The sequence below is a fragment of the Eumetopias jubatus genome, unplaced genomic scaffold (genome assembly GCF_037043125.1).
Source record: "Eumetopias jubatus isolate StellerSeaLion01/CBP00866 unplaced genomic scaffold, mEumJub1_p1.0 scaffold_10, whole genome shotgun sequence".
In the NCBI taxonomy this organism is placed as follows: domain Eukaryota; kingdom Metazoa; phylum Chordata; class Mammalia; order Carnivora; family Otariidae; genus Eumetopias; species Eumetopias jubatus.
The window spans coordinates 64995029-65010143 of NW_028274816.1; the positions used below are offsets into that span (position 1 = coordinate 64995029).

The 15115-nt window shown below is 49.6% G+C and overlaps 2 protein-coding genes across 4 annotated transcripts in view; one reads left to right on the forward strand and one right to left on the reverse strand.

Annotated features, from left to right (window-relative positions):
• Positions 1-3447: 3447 nt before the first annotated feature.
• Positions 3448-10680, reverse strand: ZNF132 (zinc finger protein 132). 3 transcript variants are annotated; one of them, XM_028093288.1, is made up of 4 exons: positions 10100-10680; positions 9441-9500; positions 7493-7661; positions 3448-5913 (listed from the first exon to the last, which is right to left on the reverse strand). In XM_028093288.1, exons 1-4 carry the CDS (start codon positions 10112-10114, stop codon positions 3983-3985), a joined length of 2175 nt encoding a protein of 724 aa, XP_027949089.1. In that variant the 5' UTR covers positions 10115-10680; the 3' UTR covers positions 3448-3982. The 3 variants fall into 3 exon arrangements, with proteins under 3 accessions (XP_027949089.1, XP_027949091.1, XP_027949088.1); XM_028093290.1 differs by lacking the exon at positions 9441-9500; XM_028093287.2 differs by lacking the exons at positions 9441-9500; positions 10100-10680 and adding an exon at positions 8651-8754.
• Positions 10681-10908: 228 nt separating this feature from the next.
• LOC114200933 (uncharacterized) overlaps positions 10909-15115 on the forward strand; it is a 47454-nt gene continuing 43247 nt past the window's right edge. Inside the window, exons 1-2 of the mRNA XM_088027005.1 lie at positions 10909-11163; positions 11269-11603. The gene's annotated coding sequence lies outside the window, so the exon portion shown is untranslated. The remainder of the gene's footprint in view (positions 11164-11268; positions 11604-15115) is intronic.

Here is a 15115-nt window from a genome sequence, read left to right on the forward strand (position 1 = left end):
TTCTTCTCCCCGATCCCCCACCCTCCCCCCCACAATGGTGGGAGAGGTGACGACCACACAGGGTAGAAACCCCAGGCAGGCTTAAAAAGTCAGGGAACTTGTGTGCCTTGGTGGCTCAGTCAGTTAAGTGTCTGACTATGTATATTTGCTTATTTAGACATTTCATATAAATGGAATCACACAGTATGTGTTTTTCTGTGAATGGCTTTCACTTAGCGTAATATATTTTTTGAGGTTCATCTTTGTTGTAGCACATATCAGGACTTCATTCCTTTTTATGGCCAAATAATATTCTATTGTGTAGATATACCACAGTTTGTTTATTCATTCATCAGTTGATTGGGCATTTGTCTTTTTTTTTTTTTAAGATTTTATTTATTTATTTGACAGAGAGAGACACAGCGAGAAAGGAAACACAAGCAGGGGGAGTGGGTGAGAGGAAGAAGCAGGCTTCCGTGGAGCAGAGAGCCTGATGCAGGGCTCGATCCCAGGACCCTGGGATCATGACCTGAGCCGAAGGCAGACACTTAATGACTGAGCCACCCAGGCGCCCCTGGGCATTTGTCTTGTTTCCACTTTTGGGGTGTTATGAAAAATGTTGCTATGAATATTCAAGTACAGGTTTTTGTGTAAGTATGTCTTCATTTCTTTTGGGTAGATAAATAGAAATGGAATTGCCAAACTGTTTTCCAGATTGGCAGCACCATTTTATATTTCCACAGCAGTGTGTGAGTATTCCAATTTTTCTACTTCCTTATCAACACTTACTATTTCTGTTTTCCCATAGATACTCTAGTGGGTGTGAAGTGGTATCTCACTGCAGTTTTGATTTGCATTTCTTTAACAACCGATGATGTTGAGCAACTTTTCATGTGCTTATTGGCTGTGTGTGTGTGTAGCAGAGGCCTGGCATCAGGCCAAAGGTTCAGGCGTCAAAGAGAAGAGAGAAACTGACACCAACTTGCAGAGAAAAATGCAGCAGAATTGGAGGAGTGGCAAAGTGGGGAAAGGTTGAGAAGACAGTGGAGAGTGTCCCTCATGGGGGAGGTCACAGGCCAAGGTCCAAGTGCAGGGAACTACTGTTGGATGCAACTCAGAGAGCTATCATTAGTGAGGGCAGAATGGTCAGTGTCAGTATAAAGACTGCATCAAAAACCTGTAGGCACTGGCCTGCTGCACTGATTGAGCTGAAAGTGTTGGAACTACTGAGCCCCACAAAGGCTGGTATTCAGAACAGCTCAAAGGTCAGAGTCCTGAGACCTTTGCCTGGAGTGTTCTGGCATCGCTGCTAAACATCTTCCTTCCCCAACAGACTTGTTGCTGTGTACTGAGCCCCAGTGGAAGACCATGCCTATTCAAGGAAAGCACAGAAGATTCTTCAGCCATGAGCTGGGGGCCATTTAATGAGATCTAACCAGCCATCCATACTGTACAAAGAATTGAGCTGTGATGACCAGTGTCTATCCTACCCCATTTGCTTAGAAGGCTTGATCCTCACGTGGCTCAGCTGGCCTTTAACTCTGATCCCACATGAGTCCTCCATGTTGGTGAAAGACATTACATCCAGGAAGGGAGGCCTGAGCAGGGTGGGGGATTCCCCCAAACATCTCATTGTGCTAGGGAGTACTTGAGCAGCCCTGCTGTAATCTTTGATTACTGCAAGCCCATCTTGGGTTCCACCTCTAATGTGGCTATCATTCTTTGTCTCTGCTGGGCTTTTGGGAAAAGTCACCCTGAGAAGAGGTGGCAGTAGCACTGCCTTCCCACCCACCATGCAGTATGGATGGACACTGCACACTGAAGCCTCTCATGTCAGAAAACTCTTGGTCTTTCTTCCCACAGGTCTCATGGAAGGGCCCAGGGGAACATATATGGCCCACCCACAGGTTTTGGTAAACTGCTTTTGTACTGTACAAAATATTTTTTGAAACGGCTTCTAACATAAAATCAAAAGCCACATAAAAATCTGAATATCTGGCTCTTCCCAGAAAGCCAAGAAATCCGGGAAACCCATATTAACTCCACCATGTTGTCTCCCCACCCTTTAAAAAGGACAGACTTCCTTGGTGGCTACCAGAAGTGGAGTAATGAATGCCATGGCTATGCAATTCTCTCAAACTCTGGCTACTCACATAAACCATTCTCCTGACCATGAGCTCCATCCTCTTGATGATGAGGTTCCTGTGTGGTGACAGACATGAGGTGAACAGGTCAGGGAGAATACAGGAATTCATAAAACATTTGTTTGGATTTCCATTATGAGTGATATTCAGGTCTGCACGTCTTGAGTTCTTCACTCTTATCTCACTTGGCCAGAGTCACCTGGAAGGTTTTTTTCTTTATAAAGATTTTATTTTTAAGTAATCTCTGCATCCAACTTGGGGCTCAATCTCACAACCTCAAGATCAAGATTTGCATGCTCTACCAACTGAGCCAGCCAGGCACCCCAATCTGAAAGTTTTTGATGTACCTTTAGAATAGCCAAGTTCCCTTTAGTTTACCAGTCTGCTCCGAACCCAATGTTTCTGGCTCCCAGATGGCCCCTGTAGATCTCAGATTAAGTTTACTTGCCTTACCCTGCAGAGCCTCAGCTAATGGAGAACGTGGTGCTCCTTTGTCTGTCCCTAATGGCAGTGCTGTAATTTCCTCCCAACTCCCTCTTACCTCACACCCATTGTTTCTCTATCCACTGGGCCTCTACCCGCCTCCTAGGGTCTTATCTCCTTATTAGGAACCAGAAGACAGCTCCTCAGATGGGGAAACCCAGACATCTCTCTGGGAACTAGGGACCTGCCTCCTAATTCAACAGACCATTCATGTTGCAGACTAGCATCCTCCTTCTTCAGGGTGAGCTCTGGGCCTTCAGATAACTCTGAAACACAGGCCACTATGTTCACTTTTTGAGCCCGTCAGGTGCACTGCAAACCCTAACCCTATGTTCTTTCTATACCCCGAGGCAGATGTTGTTAGGTGCCCTGTCTCAGCCATCCCTCACCGTACCCACTTCTTTTTTCAACCTACCCCACCAAAACCCCCAAGATTAAAGGTGACATGAGGGATGCCTGGGTGGCTCAGTTGGTTAAGCATCTGCCTTCAGCTCAGGTCATGATCGCAGGGTCCTGTGATCCAGCCCCACGTTAGGCTCTCTGTTCAGCAAGGAGCCTGCTTCTCCCTCTCCCTCTGCCTGCCGTGCCCCCTGCTTGTGCTCTCTCTCTGTGTCAGATAAATAAAATCTAAAATAAATAAATAAAGGTGTCTTGATCAGGGCACCTGGGTAGCTCACTTAGTTAAGCATCTGACTCTTGATGTCAGCTCAGGTCATGATCTCAGGGTTGTGATCCTGAGCCCTGGGTCAGGCTCCACGCTGGGCATGGAGCCTGCTTAGTATTCTCTCTCTCCTTCTGCCCCTTCCATCCCTCTCTAAAAAAAAAAAAAAAAAAAAAAGACTTGATTACTAAGGTCTTTATTATCATGCAGAATAGAGAACACCAAGATAAGTGGTTCCAGGGGAGGGTGATGTGTGAGCTCATTGGATACATAATTGGGGTTACATGCAGACAAGACAACATCCATGAGGAATGTGTATCTGAGAAGCCCAAACTGGACATCCCGCAAGGCCCCTTGACCAGCATGGGGTTAGTTCACTTCCTAACCATTTAAGAGGCAATGGGAATTAAGCCATTCTAGTGGGCCCAGGACAATCCTGTTTCCCTCCAGGAAAGGGGAAGGGAGGCACAAGGAGCTGTTTTCTCCCTACATATGTAGATGACTGCTGAAAATATTTGGATCCAGGCAGGCTGGAAAGGGCTTTATGCTCCAGAGGGGAGAGAGCTCAGCCCTGGGCTGCTCAGACAGGGCAGACCACCTTCTGAAGCCTTCTCCACACTAGTGGTACATCCAGGTAACTTCTCTGTGGGTATTCTACATGAAGTTTGACTTGGCTGAAGATCTTCTCAGAAGGACCATCTCTATAAGGCTACATTCAGGTATGAATCCTTTTATGCTGAGCAAGATTGCAGAGGCGGCTGAAGATTTTCCCACAGTGGTCACACTCGTAAGTCCTTTCTCTGGTGTGAACTATCTGGTGTCGAACAAGTGTAGATCTTTCACTAAAGGCTTTCCCACATTGGCTGCACTCATAGGGCCTTTCTTGTGTGTGAACTCTCTGGTGACGAACCAGGTGAGAGTTATTGCTAAAGGCTCTCCCACATTCACTGCATTCATAAGGCCTTTCTCCAGTGTGAACTCTCCAGTGATAAACAAGGCTGGACTTCCGGCTAAAGAATTTCCCACATTCGCTGCACTCATAAGGTCTTTCTCCAGTGTGAACCTTCTGATGTTTAATGAGAATGGAGTTCTGGCTAAAGAATTTCCCACATTCACTGCACTCATAAGGCCTTTCTCTTGTGTGAACTCTCCAGTGCTCAATGAGACTGGAACTGTGTGCAAAGGCTTTCCCACATTCACTGCACTCATAAGGCCTTTCCCCGGTATGAATTCTCCAGTGCTGAATCAGGCTGGAGCTGCGGCTGAAGGCCTTTCTACATTCACTGCATTCATAAGGCCTTTGCCCAGTATGTACTTTCTGGTGCTGAATGAGGGTGGAGCTATTGCCGAAGGCTTTCCCACATTCGGTGCACTCAAAAGGCCGTTCTCCAGTGTGAACTTTCTGATGTCGAAGGAGGTGGGAGCTTTGGCTGAAGTCTCTTCCACATTCACTGCACTCAAAAGGCCGTTCTCCAGTGTGAACTTTCTGGTGCTGAGCAAGGTTGGAGTTATTGTTAAAAGCTCTTCCACACTTACTGCACTCGTAAGGCCTTTCTCCAGTGTGAACTCTCCAGTGCTGAATGAGGGCAGAGCTGCGGCTGAAGGCTTTACCACATTGATTGCACTCATAAGGTCTCACTTGAGTGTGAACTTTCTGGTGCCGAAGGAAATTGGAGCTTTGGCTGAAGGCTCTTCCACATTTGCTGCACTCAAAAGGTCTTTCTCCAGTGTGAACTTTCTCATGCCGAGTGAGGTGTGACCTGTTATTAAAAGCTTTCCCGCATTCACTGCACTCATAAGGCCTTTCTCCTGTGTGAATTCTCTGGTGATGAACAAGTGTGAGTTTGTGGTTGAAGGTTTTCCGACAATCACTGCACTCATAATGTTTTACTCCAGTGTGAAATTTCTGGTGCTTCCTCAGTTTAGAAGGGTGAGTGAAGGTCTTCCCGCATGCTTTACACACATGGCATGTTTCTCGATCATGACATCTTTGGAGATTAACAAGGGTTGATTTCTCCTCTAAGGAATTTCCAACTGTTGGGCATCTAAAGGGTGTCTCTTTAGAGTGAGTTCTCAGGTGGTTGAGGAGGCTGGAGGTCTTCTGAAAGGCTTTTCCACAGTTGCTGCACTTAAATAGCTTCTGTGTGGTATGGACTTTTGTGAGCTGCTCAAGATTAGAGCTGTGTGAAAAGGTCTCCCTGCACTCTGTGCTCCTTTGTGGCTTCCTGCTGCTGTCAATGGCTGGGTGCTGGAAGAGGTCATGGCTGTCCAAGGCATCCTTACCACCTTCCCCACAAGTGAAGAGCTTCTCTGATAGGCGGACTGTAAGATTTTCCACAAATGAATCCTCGTCCTTGTCCCATCTGAAGGGCTTTTCTCCACTGAGCTCCTTCTGGTGCTGGCGAAGGTTTGCACTGAACCAAAATTCTCTTCCACATGTTCCACATGTGTAGAGGGTCTCCTCAGGATATATTCTCTGATGTTCATTCAGGTGCAAAATGTCTTTCAAGAATGGGCCACACATAGCACAGGTGTCAGCCTTCTGGGTGGAAGGGTTTGCACTGGGGATCCTGACCTGTGACATCCCTTCTACAGAAGTATTCTGCTTGGAATGGGCCCCCTCATCTTCCACTCCATGCCAACAACCTGAAAGCAGAGAAGTTTCTGGCAAACTGAGTGTTCTACTTGGTGGAAAGGGTGACTTCATTAGAAATGTGTGGCTGACATATACAGGAATGGGTCCAAGGGATGGTGACAGGCCAAGGGCCCAGAATAAGAGTGAAGAGCCTACTGTGCAGGACAGGGCCTAGCCAAGCTACAGAATAAAGGAGGCCTTACTAAAGGCAAGGACAAAGAGAAGGACAAGGAGGTGTGTGTATGTGTGTGCGTGTGTGTGCGCGCGCACCAATACGCACATGAAAAGTTGCTCAACATCATCAGTCATTAAAGAAATGCAAATCAAAACTACAATGAGATACCACTTCACACCCACTAGGGTATCTATGGGAAAACAGACAATAGTAAGTGTTGATAAGGAAGTAGAAAAATTGGAATACTCATACACTGCTGTGGAAATACAGAATGGTGCTGCCAATCTGGAAAACAGTTTGGCAATTCCATTTCTATTTATTTACCCAAAAGAAATGAAAACATACTTATGCAAAAACCTGTACTTGTATATTCATAGCAACATTTTTCATAACACCCAAAAAGTGGAAACAAGACAAATGCCCAATCAACCCATGAATGAATAAACAAACTGTGGTATATCTACACAATAGAATATTATCTGGCCGTAAAAAGGAATGAAGTCCTGATATGTGCTACAACATGGATAAACCTCAAATATATGATGCTAAATGAAAGCTATTCACAGAAAAACATATACTGTGTGATTCCATTTATACGAAATGCTAAATAAGCAAATATACATAGTCATAAAGTATATTAGCAATTGCCTAAGGCTAAGGGAGAAGGGATGAGGGAGGATGGGGAGTGACTGTTAATGGGCACAGTTTCTCTTTAGGTGATAAAAATGTTCTAAAATTAGATTATGCTGAGGCGCCTGGGTGGCTCAGTCATTAAGCATCTGCCTTCGGCTCAGGTCATGATCCCAGGGTCCTGGGATCGAACCCCGCATCAGACTCCCTGCTCCGCGGGAAGCCTGCTTCTCCCTCTCCTACTCCCCCTACTTGTGTTCCCTCTCTCGCTACGTCTCTCTCTGTCAAATAAATAAATAAAATCTTTAAAAAATAATAATAAAACTAGATTATGGTAATATTTATACAACTGTGCAAATACACTAAAAATCACTGAATTATACACTTTAAAGTATGAACTTTGTGGTATACTCAATAAAATTATTTTTTTAAAAAAAGTCTCATGGGAGAAGGGACAGAATCTAGGCATGGCCCCATAATGGGTCACCCAGCCATGAACTGGTCAAGCTTAGTGGGATCCGTCAGGCAGATGATAGGTGCCTGATCCCCAACCTCTGCTCCCACAAGGCCCCTGGGCAACAGCTATTGGGACTATTCATGAGGCTGTTGAGAGACATGGAGAATGCACACAGCCCAGTCCCAGCACCCACAACACCTATAACAGGAAACCTGGTAAGAACCAGTGCCTGGGGTTCAGCTTTGGGATGAACAGAAAACTTTCTATGGGAAGAAGGCAAAAGGGCAGAAGCTGGTCACCATGCTGGGGTGGGGCAGAAAGGCCTTACCAAGTGAGGTCATGAGCTCAAAGTTCTCCAGCATCACATTGTGGTACAGGTGCCTCTGGCTTGCATCAAGAAGCCCCCACTCCTCCTTGGAAAAATACACAGCCACATCTTCAAAGGTCACTGGGCTCTGTGATGACGAGACAGCTAAGCCAGGGGGCCAATAGATGGGCTGAAAAACAAAGAAACAAAATAGTTAAATGGAGTCATCCAGGCCCTTGATGTATGGCTCAGAGTTCTGCTACACCTACCACTGGCACCCTCTTCTTGTGACCCCCTCAGTCCATCCTTCCCTCACTCACCTGCAGCTCCTCCTCCTCCTCAGGCCCCCATCTCAGAGGAGATAAGAGGCCCTGGCACCACTGGGGTCCCTCTCTCCTTGTAGCCCCACTCCTGGTCACTGTATCCAAGCCAACACAATCCAGAGGAACAAAAAGCAGGTGGGCAGACAGATGCTGTCTGAGCTCTGGGCTGGCCAGGAACCCCTCCCCACACTAAACAAGCTCTCTTGTGTCGTGTTTCTTGCCTCTCCAGATCACACCTCCCAAGTATAAAAAAATTCAGACTCTCTCTTCTCCCTTAAGCCTCTAGTACCAGGGCCCTGAGCACACTGGTTCACATTCCCTTACCTTGTACATGTCACTCTTCCGACTGTACCATCATCATATCTACCCCCCCAGTCCCCACCCCTCTCCCTGTCCACACCACAGGCATCTCCCTAGTCTCTATGACCCACTATGCACATGGCCTATCCAACAAAGGCAACCAGGATCCAACACTGAGCCTGGCTTGCCCCACATCTCCAAAAACCACAACTGCCAGAAACAACCTTCACTTCTAGTTAATGCCTCCCCTCCTAGCCTTGCTGCTTCAGCCTTCAGTTCTGCAGAACCATGAGGAGATCTTAAACACCACTGCCCTCTTCCACCTCTGCCCTTATACATGCCGTCCCCTCACCCGTCATAGCTGTTCTCACTCTTCCTACTAGACAAATGCCAGATCTACTGCCCCCCACCGTTGGCTTGGGGGCTCTTAGCTTAGACTGACCCTTTCTACCCCTGATTATCCTCCAGCCTGACACCCACTCCCTCCCCCACCCCAGTCCCCAAGGAGGATGGCCACAAAAACCTGGTGAGCTATAGAGACGTAAACCGGTCTCACCTCAGGCCCCACTGTCACCCTATTTCTGTTACTTTCATGCTTCATTTTGTCATCCCAGGTCCAATCTCTGGTCAGAGGCTTGATCACCATTCTGGTCAACCCACAGCCACACATAATGTCCACACACAAGTCTTCATCCCTTGGATGTCTCCAGCCTGGACTTGATATAAAGCATACTTGGTACCTCAATCTGGGAGTCTGTAGGATACACCAAATAAAATATGGCCAAAACCCAAATCTTTACCTTCCCCCTGATATCTACTCACTCTAACTTCCACATCTGAAAAACCTATCTGAGTCCAACCCTCATATCTCACTGCTTCGTATCAGGAAATCTAGTCCACCCTAGTTAAAAAGTTCAAGAGCCAACAATTTCTCCTACTTCCACCTTTGGTCCAAAAGCACATACACCTGAACTATTGCAGTCACTCCATTGAGGGGTCTTCCTGCCTCCAACCTCACCTCTACCGCCCCCTGACCAAATCTGTTCTCCACTCGGCATCCAGAGGGAGTTTATTAAGACCTGAGTCACTCTCTCGCTGTGTCTCTCTCTGTCAAATAAATAAATAAAATCTTTTAAAAAATAAATTAATTAATTAATTAAAAAAAAAAGACATGAGTCAGATCACCTCCCTTCTCTGCTCTAAGCTTTCCACACTCCCACCACACTCAGAATAGAGTCCCAGCTCCTCAGCTTGCCATTCCAGACCAATATCTGTCCCCTGCTCTCTATGTCCACCAGACAAAATACAGACCTGCAGTTCCCTGAACACTTTCGTCTTACACTCACCTCCAAGAAACTTGCACATGCTGGTCCCTGTGCTTGGGACACCCTTCCGGACCTTATCCCCTAGGATTCCAGAAATGTGAATGTTAGGGGGAGGTCATCAAGAGGATGTGACTGTCAGCTGACCCACGTATGAGCTGGACCTGGGCAATGGGAGGCTTGTCATCACCTCCAGTCCTCGGAACGCGTATTCTTCCCCACTCCCAGAAACTCCCCCCAGGGACATAGCCTTGAGATTGTGATGCGGTGCTGAAACCATCTGGATGATGAAGGTGACTGAACCAAGTTAAGGTCTCTGTATAAACTTAAGATTCAGGGGGCTGATGTGGGGTCTACTCTTCTGCGGCTGTCCGAGGCAAGCTCGCTGTGCACCTGCCCTTGCTTATTAAACCTGCCACCCACTAATCTGGAGAGACCTGCCTCTTCGCTTTCTCCCTGCCCTCCACCTACGGGGTCGCTGTCAGATTACACCAGGGGGGCTCCCGAGGAGGTTGCCAACTAACGGCGAACCCCTCCATATAACCTCCGGCCTGGGTTCCGGACGCTAGGAGAAGTGACTCTCTGGGCTCCAGACCCGAGTGTAGGTGACGAGTCCCGCACAGGGGCTCCAGAGTCAGGACAGGGATCCCAGCGGGTCAGGGGCTGCGGCACCCTCCACTCACCTGCCCCGGGTCCATCAGCGACGCTGCTGGCCTGCTCAGTCTGTGGGTTGGGCGGGACCGTGCGAGGCGGCGACAGCGACAAACAACGAGGGCTCAACCAAACCCGCAGACCCGCACGGCCCGGGGTGGCCGCGGGCTGACGGCCACACTAAGGGCCTCAGTCTTCCCCAGTATGGAATGCACCGAAGGACTGGGAGCTGCATCCCGGGGCCGCGGGACGAAGGCGGTGTGTGGTGGCTCGTTGCTTCCGTTCTACATCTGGGGAAACCGAGGCTCAGGAAGAAGGAGCCATTAGCGGAGGGGGGAAAGTGCGTGCGGCGATGCGGTGACAGTCCCGGCACTTCCCTGCCCGCATCTCCTGGTCCCAGCGGCCACCTGCCAAGCAACCCACCCACCGCGAAGTGAAGAGGGCAATGGCGACGCGGAAGTCCCGCCCCATCCTCTGCCGCTCACGCAGAAACGCCCAGACTCTGAGCAAGCGGCGGCTCGAGGCCCGCAGCGCACACGACACTAGGCCCCTGAGCCAGTCGCGGTGCCACTGGGTCGTCGCCTAGGTGCTCAGGACTCGCGCCCGCCGCGTCGCAAACTACACTACCCAGAAAGCCCCTCACCGAGGGTGCGCTCGGCGTATCCCGGGAAGCGCCCAGGGGAGGGGCGTTTCCGAGCGCGCCGGCTGGACTCTGGCCAATGATGCGCTAGGGGCGGGGCGTTTCCGAGCGCGCCGGCGGGACTCTGGCCAATGATGCGCTAGGGGAGGGGCGTTTCCGGGACGGCCGCGGTCTTTCGGTCGCCACTTCCGGTATCCGGCCATTTCTTTGGCCGTTGGCCGTTTTGGCCCGATCGGCCGGGGCCCTGGCTGCCGGCCTGTGGACTGTGTCCGGGAGGCTCCCCGGGCCTGTGGGCGTGATGAGCGAGCGGACCGACCAGTCACGGCAGAAGAATCGTGTCGGGGCCCCCCGACTGGACTCTGAGGCCCGGCGTCCTGAGTCCCCGGCGGAGCTCCAGGCCTCGATGTTGAGGAGCGCGGAGCGTTGGCAGGCGCCGAGTCTTCCTTCCAGAGCCCAGTGCGTTAAGATGGAGAGGGTGCAGGCAGAGGGAGCTGGTGTGCGAAGGCTCAGAGGTGACACTGACCTGAGAACGCTCGGGACGTTTCTTGTCTTCCATTGCAGGGAACCAAGAGCGTGAGAGGAGTCCCGCCTCTGCCCCCGGGTCCTGGCAGTCATAGTTTTTGATAGAAGAGGGATGTCCACGATCCGATTTAGGATTTTGAAAGTATCCCAGTGAATACCCAGTAAACAGACTGAGTGAACACGCTGGTGGGAGAGCGGCTGTGGCCAGGCTGAGAACAGGGAGGCTCATGAGGATCCGGCTGCGGTATTCATCGGGACAGTTACGGTGGCGGCCGGTGCGGAGCACACGTCGAAGACGTGAGAGAAGTGATCAGATTGCGGTCAGATTTTCAAGATGGAGTTGATGGACTTCGTGCTACGTGGGAGGAGTGACTGTAAGTGGTGCATAAAGGGTCGTCCCAAGGGCTTAGGAGGGCTCAGGGACTACTGCCCATTGAGACGGGAGGTTGGCAGGAGAAGGGTGTTTGGGGGAAGATTCGCAGTTAGATTTTGTAGATGTGGGGTCCGAGTTGTCTGGAGACCTGAGTGGGGGTGACGCATGTACCTGTGAACACACAGGGAGTTCTGGTTTGGCTTCGGATGTCCAGGCTGCAGTCCAAGGAAGGGCCTGAGAACGGCATTTTGGAAGGAGAGTCTTAAATTGTGGTTACAGATGAATGGCCCTGAAGTGAATGTGGGGCGTCCAGACAAAGGCCCAGTGGCTAGGTGGAGGAGATTGGTGCGGAAAAAGAGAAGCACTGTCCAAAGACCAGTGGATCTGGGGAGAGTGCACATCCAGGAGGAGGGCCCACCCTCCGAGGGTGAGCAGGCATGTCAGGGGACAGGGTTTGGGAGACATAAGGGGAGGTGGCTGGCAGGACAGACTGGGGCCCCAGGTCCCGTGCCCAGTGCTTAGATCACAGCCGTCTGCTCCCTGGCCTGGTATTGCAGAGCCCATTGACCTTTAAGGAGAAGGGTACGTATGTCTTTTAGAAAAAGTGGGGCTCCTTCGTAAGGCACGGTGGAGCTACAGGCATGGTCCTGTCCTCACCGGCTTAGGCCAGTGTGTTCCCCGTGGGATTTGCTGCTGGTCCTGGTGCTGGCCCATATTTGACACCTCTTCTCCCAGACTGCTGCATTAGCAACCCCAACTCCCTTTTGCCTTGGGACCTTTTTATCATGGTGAAGGGTCAAAAATACCACAACCCGCATAGGAGATCACATCCAGCTAGGTTATTTTCTGGCCGAGAAACCCCATCAGGACCTGTTGCTTTTCTGTCAGGAAAAAACCCCTCCAGCAGGTTTTCTTGTCAGCCCCTGTGATGGCACATGAGCACCACCATGGTCGTTGGTCATTGATTGTGGGGACAATGAGCTTTTCTGCTGAGATCTTTCCTGGTTCTTCACTGTGTGAGCTTCAGTTCTCCAGATGCATTGGTGATCCTCACCCACCTTGCTCTGTCACAAACCACTTGATCCCCCATAAGAATGACCGTCTGTACTACCCTAAGTGTGGTCACCCAAGTTGAACTTGGCAAGGAGACCTGAACAGGGCAGCTTGAATCGTAGCTTGACCAGAGAGGCCCCTGGAGGACCAGTCCTGGTCAGTGCAAAACTGGTATGGGAGGGCCTGTAGGGCTGATCTCTCGTGGGGTGCCTGACCTTTGCCCTCTGTTCCCCTGGGGCCAGAGTGAGTAGCCATGCCTCTTTTCTGTCATTCTGGCCCCTTTCTGCCACTCCATTCTACTTCCCCTTGACTCTTGTCCCCGGCTGATCCCTCTGTGTCCTTTGCCGGATAGCCTTCCTCTTTCTGGCCGGGTCCCTCTTCTGGCCGGGTCCCTCACCAGTAGCCTCCCCTTAACATGGCCTGAGCTGATACATATCTTTAAGTAGTTCTTGAAAATTTGTTCCTCCATGAGACTGCTTGTTCCCTCAAAGGAAAGTGGACACAGTGTCACTGGCTGGACCACCCTCACTGCACGGCTCTTGCCTATCACCAGGCCCTGCCAACTCAACGTTTTGCAGAACCCACAGAGAACTGACATTGAAGAGACACCCAGTAAACACATGTTATCTGGAGAGGTGTTCAATCACCAAAAACATTTCAGAATGGGAAAAAAGTCCCAAGTACATTGGGAAGGTGGGCAGGTCATCACCTTTGCCTTCATCCTGAGAAAGCAGGAGGACATTCATATCTTCAAATACTGTGAGTGTAGTAACACGAGAAAGCCTCCAGCCAGAGCTCTATTCCTTTTGAGCACCAGAATGTTCTCCTTGAGAAAGCCTTTATAAAGGCAGGGAGTATGGCCCAGCCTTGAGCAAAATTTTGCTTCCCTCTGCACTAAAGGACTCAAGTGCAGAGAATGTGGGCATCTGCTCCAGAGCTCCATTCTTGTTAGCGCCAAAAGATTCATATCAGAGAACAGTTGTACAAATGCAGTAACTTTCAAGAAAATATTAAACCTGTTTCACACAATCTCCAGCGGAGAAAGGCATAATGAGTACAGCTGATGTTTGGAAAGCCTTCTGTCACAGATTTAATCCAATTTTGCAGCAAGTTACTGCATTGTGAGTATAGTGAGTAGGAGATTAAAAAGCTGCAGATCCTGCCATGTTCTGTGTAGAAATATTAAAACTGGAGAAAGCTCCTGTGTGTACAGCCAGCATGGGAGAGCAGTTGCCCTCAGCTCCTGCCCTGCCAATACCAACAACTTCACTAGAAAAAATCCATTTGAAAGCAATGAATGTGGTAAAGTCTTCAGCTGCTCTTTTTTTTTAACATTTTATTTTAAATAACCTATTTAAAAAACTTCATTCAATATAAAAGAATTAATAACTGAGAAAGACCCTACACGAGTAGCCTTCAGTCACAAGTTGTACCTCATATAGAAGAACCTCACCTGCGGAGACACTCACTCCATGACTGCCCTGTGTGTGGGGAAGCCTGTAGGGGCCACATTGTACTTTGTGACCACTTGTTGCACTGCTGGGTGCTGTGGAAAAAGCCCTTCTGTGTTTGATGGTCACCTCCTCTTGCTCAGCATAAGCAGTCCCTGTTCTCCGCTTGCCTTCCCCTGGAGGGATGGTGGTGGCCCTGCATCCACTGAAGTGGTATCATGGTGCTCACCCATGACTGAGTTTGACATGGACATGACTCCTGTTCTAAGCAAGGGGCCTGATGGGATAGTTTTTGGAGGGCTTCTGGGTAAGTTTCCCATTGTTTACGGGCCTTGTGAAATCTGCTTTTGACATCCATGATGCCTTCATTAAGCTTCTTCAGGCACTCCTAACAGTTTTTATGCATTCCTGCCATCACCCAGCTCTGGTACCATGACCTCAGACTGCTCTGGACCATTTGATAATGAATATATCACCAGTTAATTCACCTTTGCTGTTAGAGTCCTGTTTAGCAGGAGTGCGTTGAGAACATGACAGAGGTGTTCTTAGATTGGTCATCAGGGTCCCTATAGCACCTCACAGAGGGCACAGCAGCAAGGCATGGTGCATCTCTGTCCAGATGTGACTCAATGTACATTTGTACCCCGTGTTCCCTGGCAAAGAATGAAGCCTGTGTGTTTCTGAAGCTTCGGACCCAGAGGTCACCTAGAAAAGGTAGTGGTGGGTCTGGAAGAAGCAAGATGATGGTCTGTGTTTCAGGGAGTGTCTTTCCCACCTCAGCAATGTTGAAAGGAAGCACCCTGAAGGCCAGATCCTAGTAATATATCACCCACTTGTGTTTGTATAAGACTGAAATGAGTAGGGGCGCCTGGGTGGCTCAGTTGGTTAAGCGACTGCCTTCGGCTCAGGTCATGATCCCAGAGTCCTGGGATCGAGTCCCACATCGGGCTCCCTGCTCAGCAGGAAGCCTGCTTCTCCCTCTCACACTTCCCCTGCTTGTGTTCCCTCT

Excerpts from the sequence above, each read along its gene's own strand:
- ZNF132 (XM_028093287.2), bottom strand. The coding sequence starts at position 8,740 with ATGGTGATCAAGCCTCTGACCAGAGATTGGACCTGGGATGACAAAATG. Across the intron at positions 7,662-8,650 it reads GGGTGACAGTGGGGCCTGAG|CCCATCTATTGGCCCCCTGG; the intron begins GTGAGACCGGTT and ends TTTGTTTTTCAG. Across the intron at positions 5,914-7,492 it reads TGAGCTCATGACCTCACTTG|GTTGTTGGCATGGAGTGGAA; the intron begins GTAAGGCCTTTC and ends CTCTGCTTTCAG.